The sequence below is a fragment of the Taudactylus pleione genome, unplaced genomic scaffold (assembly GCF_031769625.1).
Source record: "Taudactylus pleione unplaced genomic scaffold, aTauple2 ptg000819l, whole genome shotgun sequence".
Taxonomy (NCBI): Eukaryota; Metazoa; Chordata; class Amphibia; order Anura; family Myobatrachidae; genus Taudactylus; species Taudactylus pleione.
The window spans coordinates 1,740,355-1,759,709 of NW_028285221.1; the positions used below are offsets into that span (position 1 = coordinate 1,740,355).

General features: G+C 44.9%; 1 protein-coding gene across 1 annotated transcript; it reads right to left on the minus strand.

The window, feature by feature from the left end:
- Positions 1–1,620: 1,620 nt before the first annotated feature.
- LOC148474694 (cytochrome P450 4A11-like) lies at positions 1,621–18,800 on the minus strand. The gene is made up of 4 exons (XM_088458232.1): positions 18,598–18,800; positions 11,444–11,508; positions 4,737–4,816; positions 1,621–2,751 (listed from the first exon to the last, which is right to left on the minus strand). Exons 1-4 carry the CDS (start codon positions 18,713–18,715, stop codon positions 2,562–2,564), a joined length of 453 nt encoding a protein of 150 aa, XP_088314358.1. The 5' UTR covers positions 18,716–18,800; the 3' UTR covers positions 1,621–2,561.
- Between the last annotated feature and the right edge of the window lie 555 nt (positions 18,801–19,355).

The following is a 19,355-nucleotide window of genomic DNA, read 5'->3' on the forward strand; positions in this document are numbered from 1 at the left end:
TCTCTTCCATAAAGCACACTTCTTGAGGTTGTCCTTAGAGAACACAACAGAGCTGATTCAGGTGTGTATTCCAAACTACGGTCTTATGCCAGGATAACTACTGTAATTGTCATATAACCTTCCCTGTTTTGTTTATGCTGGTTCTTTTGGCAAAAAAATGTTGTCCTGCAAATGAAACCAGAACCTTTCACACTGTGCAAACGCTGACCTACACCAGCTACACCACTGCCATGGCCGTATTAAGCCATACTGCTGAGCCATATCCTGATTACTCAACAGAAAAGAACATCACAGAAATGGATTTATTTACTTTTAATAAATAATTATTAAAATGGTGGAACCATAATATACATGTTATGGGGAAAAAAATGTAATTCTTAACATCTAACAAATAATGATGGAAATTGTTTTATTAGTGTGTCCAGGTATCCTGCTTAGCGGAGCCCCCTCTCCTCCTGCCTCGGAGCCCCCTCCCCTCCTGCCTCGGAGCCCCCTCCCCTCCTGCCTCGGAGCCCCCTCCCCTCCTGCCCCGGAGCCATCTCTCCTCCTGCCTCGGAGCCCTCTCTCCTCCTGCCTCGGAGCCCTCTCTCCTCCTGCCTCGGAGCAATCTCTCCTCCTGCCCCGGAGCCCTCTCTCCTCCTGCCTCGGAGCCCTCTCTCCTCCTGCTTAGCGGAGCCCTCTCTCCTCCTGCCTCGGAGCCCCCTCTCCTCCTGCCCCGGAGCCCTCTCTCCTCCTGCCCCAGAGCCCTCTCTCCTCCTGCCCTGGAGTCCTCTCTCCTCCTGCCTCGGAGCCCTCTCTCCTCCTGCTTAGCAGAGCCCTCTCTCCTTCTGCCTCGCAGCAATCTCTCCTCCTGCCCCGGAGCCCTCTCTCCTCCTGCCCCGGAGCCCACTCTCCTCCTGCCCCAGAGCCCTCTCTCCTCCTGCCCCGGAGCCCTCTCTCCTCCTGCCCCGGAGCAGCCTCAGCACGGCCTCATAAAACAATTCATCAGAGGTGTTTTTTATAGCAGGAAACAATCACAGATTTACATAGAAGCATCAGTTACATTGTTTCCCATCCCAGTCCCTACACCAATGTCTGTAGTCTTTACATACAGGACCCAGGGTGCTGCTGGCAAAGGAAAGGGAATATGGGAGGTAAGATGGAAGCATCAAACATTCCAAACTGCACATTTCTCATATAAGATATAATCAGTGACGACAAATACATTCCTCTTGCTTTAAGGACAGGGTTAGACTGGTCCACATGTCTACAGGAGAAATCCCCAGGGGGCCCCACTGCCTGAGGGCCCCATCCCCTCTTTTAGGGCTCAGGTTCCAGACTGTGCACTCAAATTAATCATTGTTATTCTACTAAAGAATCAGTAACTTGATGGAGCAGGACCATGGATGAACATGAGTCCTTGGTTCATTTCTATGAATACTACACCAAGCTTATCCCTCAATTCACCCATAGTAGGTGGTCCTGACCAGTGGCGGCTCCAGAGGTGAGGCTGCAGCACAGTCCAAAATTCAAATAGGGGAGCTACACCAACTGCCAGTGAGTCCCAGCCATCCATGTTTGGCAGCATTTGGAGTGGCAGTTGGTGTAACTCCCCTATTTGAATTTTGGACTGTGCTGCAGCCCCACCTCTGGAGCCGCCACTGGTCCTGACACATCCACGTCCCCTGTCCTTTGCAGACTGGCTATGTCCTCTATAATGGTTTTCCAAGTCCCTCTGTGGTGGCTGGCCACTCCCCATCTAGTGACTGGCCACTCCCCATCTGGTGACTGGCCACTCCCCATCTGGTGACTGGCCACTCCCCTTAATCTTGGGCACCTGCCCAGTAGGCCCTTCATGCCCCAGTTTGATGCCTCACACCATATACTGTAAGGAGAATCTTTTCTGTCTGAATTAATACAATATTGGGGTCTATCTATTATTGGGACCTTACTAAGAGTTGGTTGTGTTCTAGGTGTTGGGAAGGAATATGCTAGTACTTTGCTTATTGCTTCTCTAATCAAACATCCTTTGTCTCAGTTTTGTTTTCTACTGAGGGAAAATAAACAGTTTGTAACGGAGAAGTAGGATAAAATATAATGTCAATTACTGAAACCGTTTCTAGGCCGCCTTCCTCCTGAGCAGTCCTGTGCCTGATCTATTATATAAAGCGGAAGGGTGATAGAAATGACATCACACCTAACGTGCAACACCGCAGGCTCCCACCACCTGGTCAGGACAGACTGGCACCTGGAGAATAGGACCGGAATCAGGGGGTAGGTATGAGGGACAGGTGGGGATGGCAGTCCCAGTTATTAGTCACCCTATATATGGTAATTGGAGCCCCAGTTGATTAGTCAGTGGTTATATTGCATTATCATATCATGACTAAGACGATTAAGATGAATAAATCCTTTCAGTGGGTTTGATTCCCAGGACACCTATTATATGTGTTATTATATGTGTTATTATATGTGTTATTATATGTGTTATAGTATCAGATTTCCTAGATTTTATTATTACTTATTAATAACAGTTGTGCTTGGCTTACATGGGTGAAGAACATTGTAGAAATGATCTCTAATTACACATCTTTCACCCTCTCATGCTCTATTCTCTTCAGATTCAGGTGTATCCCATTCACAGAGCGTAAGATCAACTGAGCGAGTTTTAATGGTTCATTCTCAGGGTCCGGATGTAACTGAAACCTCTGTAACGTCAGCGCGAGGGCGACTTTCATCTCATTCATGGCGAAGTTCTGTCCAATGCAGTTCCTGGGGGTGAGAATATGACGGCATTAGTTTGTTACCCACCATTAGTCGTTATAAAAGGGATATTACACTGAAATTGTCTATTTTAAAAATTAAATTTTTTTGCAGTACTGGACCCATTGTGTAAGAAATACATCATCGGGGGAGAAGTATTATAACGCCACTTATCATGTCACTATAGCTCTCCCTGATGCCCCTCTACTCTGTGTGAAGCAGGAAACTATAACTCCGTGATTAACATCTTGGCCGCCCGAGTGGGTGACAGAAAACTTCCCCCCTCGGGCGATCCATGCAAGTCCGGCCACGTGCCAGCTTAGTGCCGATGTGCTGCATCTTTCTTCCTTGCCAGCCCCACTGTGCAAGATCACAAACATCATAAGACCCTCTGTGCAGACAGACCCCCCCCATTCACTGACGCCGCCACTGCACCCTACACATATCGGCAGGTAATCTTGCGAAAAAAAATTAAAAATAAAATCCACCACAGTGCGCTTATCACTTAGCAGTAACACAGTGTGCTTATCGCTTAGCAGTAACACAGTGTGCCTATCGCTTAGCAGTAACACAGTGCGCTTATCGCTTAGCAGTAACACAGTGCGCCTATCGCTTAGCAGTAACACAGTGCGCTTATCGCTTAGCAGTAACACAGTGCGCTTATCGCTTAGCAGTAACACAGTGCGCTTATCGCTTAGCAGTAACACAGTGCGCTTATCGCTTAGCAGTAACACAGTGCGCCTATCGCTTAGCAGTAACACAGTGCGCTTATCGCTTAGCAGTAACACAGTGCGCCTATCGCTTAGCAGTAACACAGTGCGCCTATCGCTTAGCAGTAACACAGTGCGCCTATCGCTTAGCAGTAACACAGTGCGCCTATCGCTTAGCAGTAACACAGTGCGCCTATCGCTTAGCAGTAACACAGTGCGCCTATCGCTTAACAGTAACACAGTGCGCTTATCGCTTAGCAGTAACACAGTGCGCTTATCGCTTAGCAGTAACACAGTGCGCTTATCGCTTAGCAGTAACACAGTGCGCTTATCGCTTAGCAGTAACACAGTGCGCCTATCGCTTAGCAGTAACACAGTGCGCTTATCGCTTAGCAGTAACACAGTGCGCCTATCGCTTAGCAGTAACACAGTGCGCTTATCGCTTAGCAGTAACACAGTGCGCTTATCGCTTAGCAGTAACACAGTGCGCTTATCGCTTAGCAGTAACACAGTGCGCTTATCGCTTAGCAGTAACACAGTGCGCCTATCGCTTAGCAGTAACACAGTGCGCCTATCGCTTAGCAGTAACACAGTGCGCCTATCGCTTAGCAGTAACACAGTGCGCCTATCGCTTAGCAGTAACACAGTGCGCCTATCGCTTAGCAGTAACACAGTGCGCTTATCGCTTAGCAGTAACACAGTGCGCTTATCGCTTAGCAGTAACACAGTGCGCTTATCGCTTAGCAGTAACACAGTGCGCTTATCGCTTAGCAGTAACATCCGAATAATTTTTCTAAATTGTTAGATATTTGCAAATGTTACCTGCTTTCACACATGGGATGTAAGTGCACATAGCGCTGGTTGTTCTAGTGCATCTGACACTTATCTCTTCTTCATACATCTCCCCCATAGCGATGTAAATCCGAGCAGGCGTTCTAGCATACAGCGCCTGTCTATAACTCAGTATATTGGGCTTTTAGGGGCAAATCCAATTCCAAGCAATATAAGGCATTTGTGCATGGTCAGCAAAGACCTTCTTTGAGCCACAAACATGCGGACCCATTAATGCCACTTCACTGGCCTGGAACTGCCCCCAGAAAAACTATTTGCGCCTAATTTTGTGGACGTGAGTAAGGAAACATCGGGACTGTGTATATTACATGTGCAGATTTATTACATGGATGGAAGTGCGCCTGAAAATAGGTTTCCCTAGAGAACTGTATAGATATAGATATATATATATACTAGGTGCACCATATATAGTGTATGTAGAAGTGACAATACCTTCCTCCGGCGGAGAAGGGCAGGAACGCGTGGGGGTGCCTCTTGGAATTTTCCGGAGAAAACCTCAGGGGATCAAATACCTAAATAGATAACAATATCGTCATGGTTACTGTGCATGATAACGTTTTATACACTTCTTGGGGTAATTATATCAGACAGATCCATTGTTTAGTTGTTACTGCATACTGTACATGACTACTCTCCCGGAAGTCACAGGATTTTTCGGGAACCCCCCTGCACTCCCTGGAATGCATCTCCCGCATCCCGCCCTCTTCCTAGTGAAGTGAGCAGAATGGGGAGATTTTACAGAGAAATTATGCGAATCATGTCATATAGCCCCGCCCCCTGCTCGCGGACCCATGAACCATGCCCTTTTTCCGGTGGTGGGGCAGGGCCTAATAACATATACAGTCCGGACCCGCCCCTTGAAGATGTCACAGAATCTCCTCTCTGGGGCTTCTGCTGGGGAGGGGATTTAGACTGTCGGTAAGTATGGTAGTTACTGTAATGATGGATCAGATCAGGCAAATGCAGTATTCTACAACTGCTTATAATCATTTGGACAATGGGGGTCACTGATTCCACTTTATTCAGCGGGGGCACCAAGTATCAGCGCCATGATCGGCTGTGCACATATATGTCATGTATACGTCAGCCGCGACATTCCAGGTTTTCCTGTGCCCCTCTATGCATAAATTAGTCAATTAGCCAAAGTATGACAGACGCAAGATTTCTAGCGGGGGGGATCCAAATGCTTGATTTTAGAGTGAGTGTGGCCAGTCCATAAAGAGGGTATTATTATTACATCACACATAGTGTATTGTGTGTCATAATTCCAGCATATACAGGACCAGTGATCACAGTAACCATTATATGTGTCATACATAGTGTATTGTGGGTCATAATTCCAGCATATACAGGACCAGTGATCACAGTAACCCATTATATGTGTCATACATAGTGTATTGTGTGTCATAATTCCATCATATACAGGACCAGTGATCACAGTAACCCATTATATGTGTCATACATAGTGTATTGTGTGTCATAATTCCAGCATATACAGGACCAGTGATCACAGTAACACATTATATGTGTCATACATAGTGTATTGTGTGGCATAATTCCAGCATATACAGGACCAGTGATCACAGTAACCTATTATATGTGTCATACATAGTGTATTGTGTGTCATAATTCCAGCATATACAGGACCAGTGATCACAGTAACCATTATATGTGTCATACATAGTGTATTGTGTGTCATAATTCCAGCATATACAGGACCAGTGATCACAGTAACCTATTATATGTGTCATACATAGTGTATTGTGTGTCATAATTCCAGCATATACAGGACCAGTGATCACAGTAACCCATTATATGTGTCATACATAGTGTATTGTGTGTCATAATTCCAGCATATACAGGACCAGTGATCACAGTAACCATTATATGGGTCATACATAGTGTACTGTGTGTCATAATTCCAGAATATACAGGACCAGTGATCACAGTAACCCATTATATGTGTCATACATAGTGTATTGTGTGTCATAATTCCAGAATATACAGGACCAGCGATCACAGTAACCCATTATATGTGTCATACATAGTGTATTGTGAGTCATAATTCCAGCATATACAGGACCAGTGATCACAGTAACCCATTATAAGAGTCATACATAGTGTATTGTGTGTCATAATTCCAGCATATACAGGACCAGCGATCACAGTAACCCATTATATGTGTCATACATAGTGTATTGTGTGTCATAATTCCAGCATATACAGGACCAGCGATCACAGTAACCCCTTATATGTGTCATACATAGTGTATAGTGTGTCATAATTCCAGCATATACAGGGCCAGTGATCACAGTAACCCCTTATATGTGTCATACATAGTGTATTGTGTGTCATAATTCCAGCATATACAGGACCAGTGATCACAGTAACCCATTATATGTGTCATACATAGTGTATTGTGTGTCATAATCCCAGCATATACAGGACCAGTGATCACAGTAACCCATTATATGTGTCATACATAGTGTATTGTGTGTAATAATTCCAGCATATACAGGACCAGTGATCACAGTAACCCATTATATGTGTCATACATAGTGTATTGTGTGGCATAATTCCAGCATATACAGGACCAGTGATCACAGTAACCCATTATATGTGTCATACATAGTGTATTGTGTGTCATAATTCCAGCATATACAGGACCAGTGATCACAGTAACCCATTATATGTGTCATACATAGTGTATTGTGTGTCATAATTCCATCATATACAGGACCAGTGATCACAGTAACCCATTATATGTGTCATACATAGTGTATTGTGTGTCATAATTCCATCATATACAGGAGCAGCGATCACAGTAACCCATTATATGTGTCATACATAGTGTATTGTGTGGCATAATTCCAGCATATACAGGACCAGCGATCACAGTAACCCATTACATGTGGCACTAGGGCCATCCTGCCTGAGCTGAATGTTATTATGTCTCATGTGGGCTCCATTCTAGAGCATGGGAGCAAATTCGGGAGTCTGGGGGAGCAGCAGAAGAACCTAGCACTGCCCTGGACATATACTGTATTTACATATTGGTCTCCTTATGGATAGTGTATTATTATACAGTATTAATAATTTACTCTATTGATGGTCTATAGCAGTGCACCCCTAACAGTGCATGTTTTCTATATCTCCTAGTTGGTGCACATGTGTAGTTATGTAGTTAGACTGACACATATTAAAAGATCCATAGGTGGTGCTAATTATTTCATTTGTGATACTGAGAAGAACATACAGCACTAGTAACATTCTATTATATTACTATTTCTATTCCTGTCATGGTGTGGGCTGGGGAGGGGGGTTTCCAGGCAACCGGAAACCCCCCTGAGTTTGCCTATGGTTACCGATGTATATGCTGTTGTATGGTCGGACGGATATGAGAAAGCAGCAGTGGGCGTCCCTTTGAGGGCCATAGGGAGCGTGGTGCGGCCGGTGCCTCCGCACAGGGCGGCATCCTCCAGCGGCACCGTCCACACACCTCCCGGCACCGGAGGTCTGCAGGAAGAGACCTCCAGCAGTGGTGCACGGTGCACAAGAACTTCGGCACAGGATCCCGCCCACCCTCCACCCCCTGGAAGGAAAGGTAAGAGCTCAGGGCGAGGAGGGAGTGAGAGGGGTGGCAGTGCTGCACAGGGCGCACTGCAGTCCAGATACGGCGCTGATCCCTATGCTAGAGTAAGCTATGGAAGGCATTAGCACAGAGGTTCCCAAACGCGGTCCTCAGGGCTCCCCAACAGCTCAGGTGTTAGAGAGATCCAGGGCTGAGCTCAGGTGTTAGAGAGATCCAGGGCTGAGCTCAGGTGTTAGAGAGATCCAGGGCTGAGCACAGGTGTTAGAGAGATCCAGGGCTGAGCACAGGTGTTAGAGATGTCCATGGCTGAGCACAGGTGTTAGAGAGATCCAGGGCTGAGCTCAGGTGTTAGAGAGATCCAGGGCTGAGCTCAGGTGTTAGAGAGATCCATGGCTAAGCACAGGTGTTAGAGAGATCCATGGCTGAGCACAGGTGTTAGAGAGATCCAGGGCTGAGCACAGGTGTTAGAGATGTCCATGGCTGAGCACAGGTGTTAGAGAGATCCAGGGCTGAGCTCAGGTGTTAGAGAGATCCAGGGCTGAGCTCAGGTGTTAGAGAGATCCATGGCTAAGCACAGGTGTTAGAGAGATCCATGGCTGAGCACAGGTGTTAGAGAGATCCATGGCTGAGCACAGGTGTTAGAGAGATCCATGGCTGAGCACAGGTGTTAGAGAGATCCATGGCTGAGCACAGGTGCTACAGAGATCCAGGGCTGAGCACAGGTGCTACAGAGATCCAGGGCTGAGCACAGGTGTTAGAGAGATCCAGGGCTGAGCTCAGGTGTTAGAGAGATCCAGGGCTGAGCTCAGGTGTTAGAGAGATCCATGGCTAAGCACAGGTGTTAGAGAGATCCATGGCTGAGCACAGGTGTTAGAGAGATCCATGGCTGAGCACAGGTGTTAGAGAGATCCATGGCTGAGCACAGGTGTTAGAGAGATCCATGGCTGAGCACAGGTGCTACAGAGATCCATGGCTGAGCACAGGTGCTACAGAGATCCAGGGCTGAGCACAGGTGCTACAGAGATCCAGGGCTGAGCACAGGTGCTAGAGAGATCCAGGGCTGAGCACAGGTGTTAGAGAGATCCAGGGCTGAGCACAGGTGTTAGAGAGATCCAGGACTGAGCACAGGTGTTAGAGAGATCCAGGGCTGAGCACAGGTGTTAGCGAGCTCCAGGGCTGAGCACAGGTGTTACAGAGATCCATAGCTGAGCTCAGGTGTTACAGAGATCCATGGCTGAGCACAGGTGACTTAATTAGTACCTCAGTCAATTTGATGTAACCACCTGTGCCCGGCCATGGATATCTCTAACACCTGAGCTGTTGGGGAGCCTTGAGGGCCGTGTTTGGGAACCTCTGTATTAGCATACAGTATTTTCTCACCTGCCTTCTGTGTAACATGACAGCTGCATTTACATTAGCCTTCATCTCTAAGTCAGATCCTTTATCTCTCTCCAAGCATTGATAAATGCCCCCATGGTGCGGCATGGACAAGGTTCTGCGCTCTCCCCCTGTCCCCGGGGCAATGTGACATGAGTCACCTGAGCTTCCTCCTGCAGTCAGTGTGGGGGAGAGACAAGGGTGGTACTACCTCTGTCTCTGTACAATAAGTCCCCCTACCTGCAGGAGGAAGCGCAGTGACTGGCGGCGTAGTGCTACCCATCCTGCAGTCAGTGTGGGGGAGAGAGAAGGGGTGGGGGTGTACTACCTCTATCTCTTTGTACAATAAGTCCCCCTACCTGCAGGAGGAAGCGCATTGACTGGCTGTGTAGTGCTGCCCCTCCTGCAGTCAGTGTGGGGGAGAGACAAGGGGTGGGGGTGGTACTACCTCTATCTCTTTGTACAATAAGTCCCCCTACCTGCAGGAGGAAGCGCAGTGACTGGCGATGTAGTGCTGCCCATCCTGCAGTCAGTATGGGGGAGAGAGAAGGGGTGGGGGGTGGTACTACCTCTGTCTCTTTGTGCAATAAGTCCCAATACCTGCAGGAGGAAGCGCAGTGACTGGCGGTGTAGTGATGCCCCTCCTGCAGTCAGTGTGGGGGAGAGACAAGGGGTGAGGGTGGTACTACCTTTGGCTCTTTGTACAATAAGTCCCCCTACCTGCAGGAGGAAGCGCAGTGACTGGCGTGCTGCCCCTCCTGCAGTCAGTGTGGGGGAGAGAGAAGGGGAGGGGGGTGGTACTACCTCTGTCTCTTTGTACAATAAGCCCCCCTACATGCAGGAGGAAGCGCAGTGACTGGTGGTGTAGTGCTGCCCATCCTGCAGACAGTGTGGGGGAGAGAGAAGGGGTGGGGCTGGTACTACCTCTGTCTCTTTGTACAATAAGTCCACCTACCTGCAGGAGGAAGCGCAGTGACTGGTGGTGTAGTGTTGCCCCTCCTGCAGTCAGTGTGGGGGAGAGACAAGGGGTGGGGGTGGTACTACCTCTGTCTCTTTGTACAATAAGTCCCCCTACCTGCAGGAGGAAGCGCAGTGACTGGCAGTGTAGTGCTGCTCCTCCTGCAGTCAGTGTGGGTGAGAGAGAAGGGGTGGGGGGTGGTACTACCTCTGTCTCTTTGTACAATAAGTCCCCCTACATGCAGGAGGAAGCGCAGTGACTGGCGGTGTAGTGCTGCCCATCCTGCAGTCAGTGTGGGGGAGAGAGAAGGGGAGGGGGGTGGTACTACCTCTGTCTCTTTGTACAATAAGCCCCCCTACATGCAGGAGGAAGCGCAGTGACTGGTGGTGTAGTGCTGCCCCTCCTGCAGTCAGTGTGGGGGAGAGACAAGGGGTGAGGGTGGTACTACCTCTGTCTCTTTGTACAATAAGTCCCCCTACCTGCAGGAGGAAGCGCAGTGACTGGCGGTGTAGTGCTGCCCATCCTGCAGTCAGTGTGGGGGAGAGACAAGGGGTGAGGGTGGTACTACCTCTGTCTCTTTGTACAATAGGCCCCCTACCTGCAGGAGGAAGCGCAGTGACTAGCGGTGTAGTGCTGCCCATCCTGCAGTCAGTGTGGGGGAGAGAGAAGGGGTGGAGGTGGTACTACCTCTGTCTCTTTGTACAATAAGCCCCCTACCTGCAGGAGGAAGTGCAGTGACTGGCGGTGTAGTGCTGCCCCTCCTGCAGTCAGTGTGGGGGAGAGACAAGGGGTGGGGGTGGTACTACCTCTGTCTCTTTGTACAATAAGCCCCCCTACCTGCAGGAGGAAGCGCAGTGACTAGTGGTGTTGCGCTGCCCATCCTGCAGTCAGTGTGTGGGAGAGAGAAGGGGTGGGGGTGGTACTACCTCTGTCTCTTTGTACTATAAGCCCCCCTACCTGCAGGAGGAAGCGCAGTGACTGGTGGTGAGAAGGACCCTGGTGTCTGGCACAGTAGGTATCTCAGTGTATTGGTGGCTGTTTCCCATGTGGCTCTCACAGTAACAGTGATAGAAGAATTGTTACATATTAGACACCAGTGAGAACCTCAGTAAATTCCATCAGTACTGTATAGGGGACCATTCTGTTCTCACATTACACGTGTGTTATTCTGTAAGATCTAGTGCAAGTATCACACACCCTCCCCCTGATTACCTCTGGGTCTTCCCATACACTCGGACATCTGTTTATTGCATAGATACTAATGAGAACCACAGCACCTGCAAATACAATGATGGCAGGGTGAGGAGAGAGGAGTTTCTCATTTACATACATGGCAAGATAGAGAGATAGTACATAGATAGACAATAGGTATGATATAGATACAGTACATAGATAGACAATAGGTATGATATAGAGATAGATACAGTACATAGTTAGGTAATAGGTATGATATAGAGATAGATACAGTACATAGATAGATAATAGGTATGATATAGATACAGTACATAGATATATAATAGGTATGATATAGATACAGTACATAGATATATAATAGGTATGATATAGAGATAGATACAGTACATAGATAGACAAAAGGTATGATATAGATACAGTACATAGATAGACAAAAGGTATGATATAGATACAGTACATAGATAGACAATAGGTATGATACAGAGATAGATCTAGTACATAGACAATAGGTATGATATAGATACAGTACATAGATAGATAATAGGTATGATATAGATAGATAATAGGTATGATATAGAGATAGATACAGTACATACATAGACAATAGGTATGATATAGATACAGTACATAGATAGATAATAGGTATGATATAGAGATAGATACAGTACATACATAGACAATAGGTATGATATAGATACAGTACATAGATAGATAATAGGTATGATATAGATAGATAATAGGTATGATATAGAGATAGATACAGTACATAGATAGATAATTGGTATGATATAGAGATAGATACAGTACATACATAGACAATAGGTATGATATAGATACAGTACATAGATAGATAATAGGTATGATATAGAGATAGATCTAGTACATAGATAGACAATAGGTATGATATAGATACAGTACATAGATAGATAATAGGTATGATATAGATACAGTACATAGATAGATAATAGGTATGATATAGATACAGTACATAGACAAAAGGTATGATATAGATACAGTACATAGATAGATAATAGGTATGATATAGATACAGTACATAGATAGACAAAAGGTATGATATAGATACAGTACATAGATAGACAATAGGTATGATATAGAGATAGATCTAGTACATAGACAGATAATAGGTATGATATAGATACAGTACATACATAGATAATAGGTATGATATAGAGATAGATCTAGTACATAGATAGACAATAGGTATGATATAGATACAGTACATAGATAGATAATAGGTATGATATAGATAGATAATAGGTATGATATAGAGATAGATACAGTACATACATAGATAACAGGTATGAGAGAGATACAGTACATAGATAATAGGTATGATATAGATACAGTACATAGATAGATAATAGGTATGATATAGATAGATAATGGGTATGATATAGAGATAGATAAAGTACATAGATAGATAATAGGTATGAGAGAGATACAGTACATAGATAATAGGTTGGATATAGATACAGTACATAGATAGATAATAGGTATGATATAGATAGATAATAGGTATGATATAGAGATAGATACAGTACATAGATAGATAATAGGTATGAGAGAGATACAGTACATAGATAATAGGTATGATATAGATAGATACAGTAGATAAATAGGTATGATATAGATACAGTACATAGATAATAGGTATGATATAGATAGATACAGTAGATAATAGGTATGATATAGATAGATACAGTAGATAAATAGGTATGATATAGATACAGTACATAGATAATAGGTATATAGATACAGTACATAGATGGATAATAGGTATGATATAGATACAGTACATAGATAGATAATAGGTATGATATAGATAGATACAGTAGATAGATAATAGGTATGATATAGAGACAGTACATAGATAGATAATAGGTATGATATAGATAGATACAGTAGATAGATAATAGGTATGATATAGATACCGTAGATAGATAATAGGTATGATATAGATAGATACCGTAGATTGATAATAGGTATGATATAGATACAGTAGATAGATAATAGGTATGATATAGATAGTTACCGTAGATAGATAATAGGTATGATATAGATACAGTAGATAGATAATAGGTATGATATAGATAGATACCGTAGATAGATAATAGGTATGATATAGATACAGTAGATAGATGATAGGTATGATATAGATAGATACAGTAGATAGATAATAGGTATGATATAGATAGATACCGTAGATAGATAATAGGTATGATATAGATACAGTAGATAGATAATAGGTATGATATAGATAGATACCGTAGATAGATAATAGGTATGATATAGATACAGTAGATAGATAATAGGTATGATATAGATAGATACAGTAGATAGATTATAGGTATGATATAGATAGATACCGTAGATAGATAATAGGTATGATATAGATACAGTAGATAGATAATAGGTATGATATAGATAGATACAGTAGATAGATAATAGGTATGATATAGATACAGTAGATAGATAATAGGTATGATATAGATAGATACAGTAGATAGATAATAGGTATGATATAGATACAGTAGATAGATAATAGGTATGATATAGATAGATACAGTAGATAGATAAGTGTGATATAGATACAGTACATAGATAATAGGTATGATATAGATAGATACAGTAGATAAATAGGTATGATATAGATAGATACAGTAGATAGATAATAGGTATGATATAGATACAGTACATAGATAATAGGTATGATATAGATAGATACAGTAGATAGATAATAGGTATGATATAGATACAGTACATAGATAATAGGTATGATATAGATAGATACAGTAGATAGATAATAGGTATGATATAGATAGATACAGTAGATAGATAATAGGTATGATATAGATACAGTACATAGATAATATGTATGATACAGATAGATACAGTAGATAGATAATAGGTATGATATAGAGACAGTACATAGATAATAGGTATGATATAGATAGATAATAGGTATGATATAGATAGATACAGTACTTAGATGGATAATAGGTATGATATAGATACAGTAGATAGATAATAGGTATGATATAGATAGATACAGTAGATAGATAATAGGTATGATATAGATACAGTACATAGATAATAGGTATGATATAGATAGATACAGTAGATGGATAATAGGTATGATATAGATACAGTAGATAGATAATAGGTATGATATAGATAGATACAGTAGATAGATAATATGTATGATATAGATAGATACAGTAGATAATATGTATGATATAGATAGATACAGTAGATAGATAATAGGTATGATATAGATAGATACAGTACATAGATAGATAATAGGTATGATATAGAGATATAGTACATAGATGGATAATGTGAGAGTACAGTACCAGGCAGCCTTGGCCTGGCCCCTGCTGATTCTAGCCACTCCCACTATTACTGGAGGGCGGGGCCTAGCCTAGGTCACCGCCGCCATGATTTACTATAGCCGGCTGCAGCTGTTACTGCAGGTAGCAGGTTACGTCTGACTGTAAATAGTAGTCAGGGACTATGTCTCCCAGCAGCCCCTGCGGAATGTCGGTTGGATGGCTGATATAAAGGTTGCCGGGTGTTGTCGCTGGCGAGGGCAGGGACCAGCGGCATACACAAAATCAGGCAGCATAGGCTGGTGCCCTCCTCTCCCTCAGTCTATACAGCAGCCTCCTCCTATCTGGCCTCCTCCATCCCCTGCACTCAGAGAGCTGCCACCAGCCGCCAGACTACAGTAATACACTAGTAAGTGTGATCTCCACCTCATGTAGCTGCTGGCCCATTGCTAACTTACTTCTCTACTGTCATGTGTGTGTAACTGCCGAGACTGCATGTGTGTCTATGTATGTGTCCCGAGACTGGATGTGCATCTATGTATGTGTGCCGAGACTGGATGTGCGTCTATGTATGTATGCCGAGACTGCGTGTGCGTCTATGTATGTGTCCCGAGACTGGATGTGTGTCTATGTATGTGAGCCGAGACTGCGTGTGCGTCTATGTATGTGTGCCGAGACTGCATGTGTGTCTATGTATGTGTGCCGAGACTGCATGTGCGTCTATGTATGTGTGCAGAGACTGCATGTGCATCTATGTATGTGTGCCGTGCATGTGCATCTATGTATGTGTGCAGAGACTGCATGTGCGTCTATGTATGTGTGCAGAGACTGCATGTGCGTCTATGTATGTGTGCCGAGACTGCATGTGCGTCTATGTATGTGTGCCGAGACTGCGTGTGCGTCTATGTATGTGTGCCGAGACTGCGTGTGCGTCTATGTATGTGTGCAGAGACTGCGTGTCCGTCTATGAATGTGTGCCGAGACTGCGTGTGCGTCTATGTATGTGCGCCGAGACTGCGTGTGCGTCTATGTATGTGCGCCGAGACTGCGTGTGCGTCTATGTTTGTGCGCCGAGACTGCGTGTGCGTCTATGTATGTGCGTCGAGACTGCGTGTGCGTCTATGTATGTGTGCCGAGACTGCGTGTGCGTCTATGTATGTGTGCCGAGACTGCGTGTGCGTCTATGTATGTGTGCCGAGACTGCGTGTGCGTCTACGTATGTGTGCCGAGACTGCATCTGTGTCTACGTATGTGTGCCGAGACTGCATGTGTGTCTACGTATGTGTGCCGAGACTGCATGTGTGTCTACGTATGTGTGCCGAGACTGCATGTGTGTCTACGTATTTGTGCCGAGACTGCATGTGTGTCTACGTATGTGTGCCGAGACTGCATGTGTGTCTATGTATGTGTGCCGAGACTGCATGTGTGTCTAAGTATGTGTGCCGAGACTGCATGTGTGTCTACGTATGTGTGCCGAGACTGCATGTGTGTCTACGTATGTGTGTCGAGACTGCATGTGAGTCTATGTATGTGTGCCGTGACTGCGTGTGCGTCTATGTATGTGTGCCGAGACTGCGTGTGCGTCTATGTATGTGTGCCGAGACTGCATCTGTGTCTACGTATGTGTGCCGAGACTGCATGTGTGTCTACGTATGTGTGCCGAGACTGCATGTGTGTCTACGTCTGTGTGCTGAGACTGCATGTGTGTCTACGTATGTGTGCCGAGACTGCATGTGTGTCTACGTATTTGTGCCGAGACTGCATGTGTGTCTACGTATTTGTGCCGAGACTGCATGTGTGTCTATGTATGTGTGCCGAGACTGCATGTGTGTCTACGTATTTGTGCCGAGACTGCATGTGTGTCTACGTATTTGTGCCGAGACTGCATGTGTGTCTATGTATGTGTGCCGAGACTGCATGTGTGTCTATGTATGTGTGCCGACACTGCATGTGTGTATGGCAATGTGCTGAGGTTACATTGGTGTGTGTATGACAATGTGTTGGGATTACATGGGTGTGTGTATGGCAATGTATTGGGATTACATGGGTGTGTGTATGACAATGTGTTGGGATTACATGGGTGTGTGTATGACAATGTGTTGGGATTACATGGGTGTGTGTATGGCAATGTGTTGGGATTACATGGGTGTGTGTATGACAATGTGTTGGGATTACATGGGTGTGTGTATGACAATGTGTTGGGATTACATGGGTGTGTGTATGGCAATGTGTTGGGATTACATGGGTGTGTGTATGGCAATGTGTTGGGATTACATGGGTGTGTGTATGACAATGTGTTGGGATTACATGGGTGTGTGTATGACAATGTGTTGGGATTACATGGGTGTGTGTATGGCAATGTGTTGGGATTACATGGGTGTGTGTATGACAATGTGTTGGGATTACATGGGTGTGTGTATGGCAATGTGTTGTGATTACATGGGTGTGTGTATGGCAATGTGTTGGGATTACATGGGTGTGTGTATGACAATGTGTTGGGATTACATGGGTGTGTGTATGACAATGTGTTGGGATTACATGGGTGTGTGTATGGCAATGTGTTGGGATTACATGGGTTTGTACATCTCTATAACATGGTGCTTCCAAAAATATGTAAGGAGAGATTAGTATTTCAAGGCCGGCACATTTAGAGAACATGTTACTTCCTAACAGTGGAGACATTTAGTGGGCTGCTGCCCAATGTAGCCTGTTGTGTGCTGAGCCAATGAGAATGTAGCCTGTTGTGTGCTGAGCCAATGAGAATGTAGCCTGTTGTGTGCTGAGCCAATGAGAATGTAGCCTGTTGTGTGCTGAGCCAATGAGAATGTAGCCTGTTGTGTGCTGAGCCAATGAGAATGTAGCCTGTTGTGTGCTGAGCCAATGAGAATGTAGCCTGTTGTGTGCTGAGCCAATGAGAATGTAGCCTGTTGTGTGCTGAGCCAATGAAAATGCAGCCTGTTGTGAGCTGAACCAATAAGAATGCAGCCTGTTGTGAGCTGAACCAATAAGAATGTAGACAGATGGAAGCTGAACCAAAGAGACTGCAACCTGTTTGTACTTTGCTGTGAGCTGAGCCAATGAGCATGTAGCCTCTACCGCCTAATTACCCCGCGACTAATTACCGGCCTAAATTCCCGCGGTGCGGGGAAAAGCTATTCAATGAAATAGCCTTTTTCCCGCGCCGTAAAATCGGGACTCGATTTGGTCGTTTTGACACAGATTTTACCTCGCACCTACATGAGGTGCGAGGTAAAAGTCCGACAGCGGGGACTCGCGCGCAGGGTCTCGGAGACTCCCGCGCGAGGAATCCCGGCTAATTGAATTGGTCCAGCGCGGCAATTAGCCATGGGGTAAAACCCTTGGCGAATTGAATCTGCCCATTGGACATTTAGGGGCTGATGCAGATGAGTTATTTACCAAATGAGTAAAAACTCCCCAGCATTACTATACATCACCTAGGTGGACATGCTTCTGCCCTCCCCCATTCTCTATTGATGATCTTAAGGTCTGATACATGCAAAATACACGTGTGTTCATATGTGGATATGCATGTATTCACTTTCTGAGCATGCGCAGGATGAAATCATGTAAAATGCGCTCTGCAACCATAGTTACATCAGCCTCTAAGTGCCTCATATTTGTCAGTGGATCCACCTGCAAGTTCTTTCCTCAGCTCCTGTTTGTAGGTAACACTAATATCTGGTGCTGAGTGTAATAAGTATAGTTATATACTGATCCCAGGACCACACCCACAGAAGACATTATATAGTGTAACATAATTCACATCTCAGTACTTTATTTAACTGACACATTCCGACTGACCTTTGGGCAGGCTCCTCCCATCGCAGAATGTGATTGGCTGGCTGAGCTCACGAGCCACTCCTGGTACCGGGGGATAGAGCCGCATACTCTCCTTAATACACATGGTGGTGTACGGCATCTTACCCAGATCGTCCCTGGTCACACACAAAGGATGAACATATAATAATATAATAATCTTCCATCTATGACATAAAAGACGATTATAGTGGGAAAAATGTGCAAAAACGTTTCCCATCTATTTGGGCTGAATGTGACAATTGTTTTGCTCTCTCAGACTTACAGATAAGAATGAGAATTGGGAATCACTTTGCGCTTCGCCTTCCTGTGCATACAATGTGCCTGTTATAGTGCGTATATTATACTGTACCGCACATGCTGTATAATATACACAAACATAAACAGAACAGCCAGAGTAACAGTGTGATCATCAGTCACACAACTCAGGATGAGATGGGCCCTTGTGTGCATTATTGTAACTGAGCGACATTACATTGTAACCTGCACTGGGTCAGTACTAATGTAAGGCAGGGGCCTCACTGGGGGGGGGATGAGTGGGCTGCAGTGAATAACACCAAAAAGCTGCTCTTTAGTGTCACCCCCTCGGATGGTGTCACCTAGCAGCAATGAGAGCAGGAAGAGGCTGGGGGTTGCCCAGCAGTTCCCAGGCTGCCGAAAGCAAGGGTGTAACATGCAGTCATCATCCCCCCCATTCCAAACTGGCATACAACAGGGGGTATGGCCTCACAGGTGCATGGTCA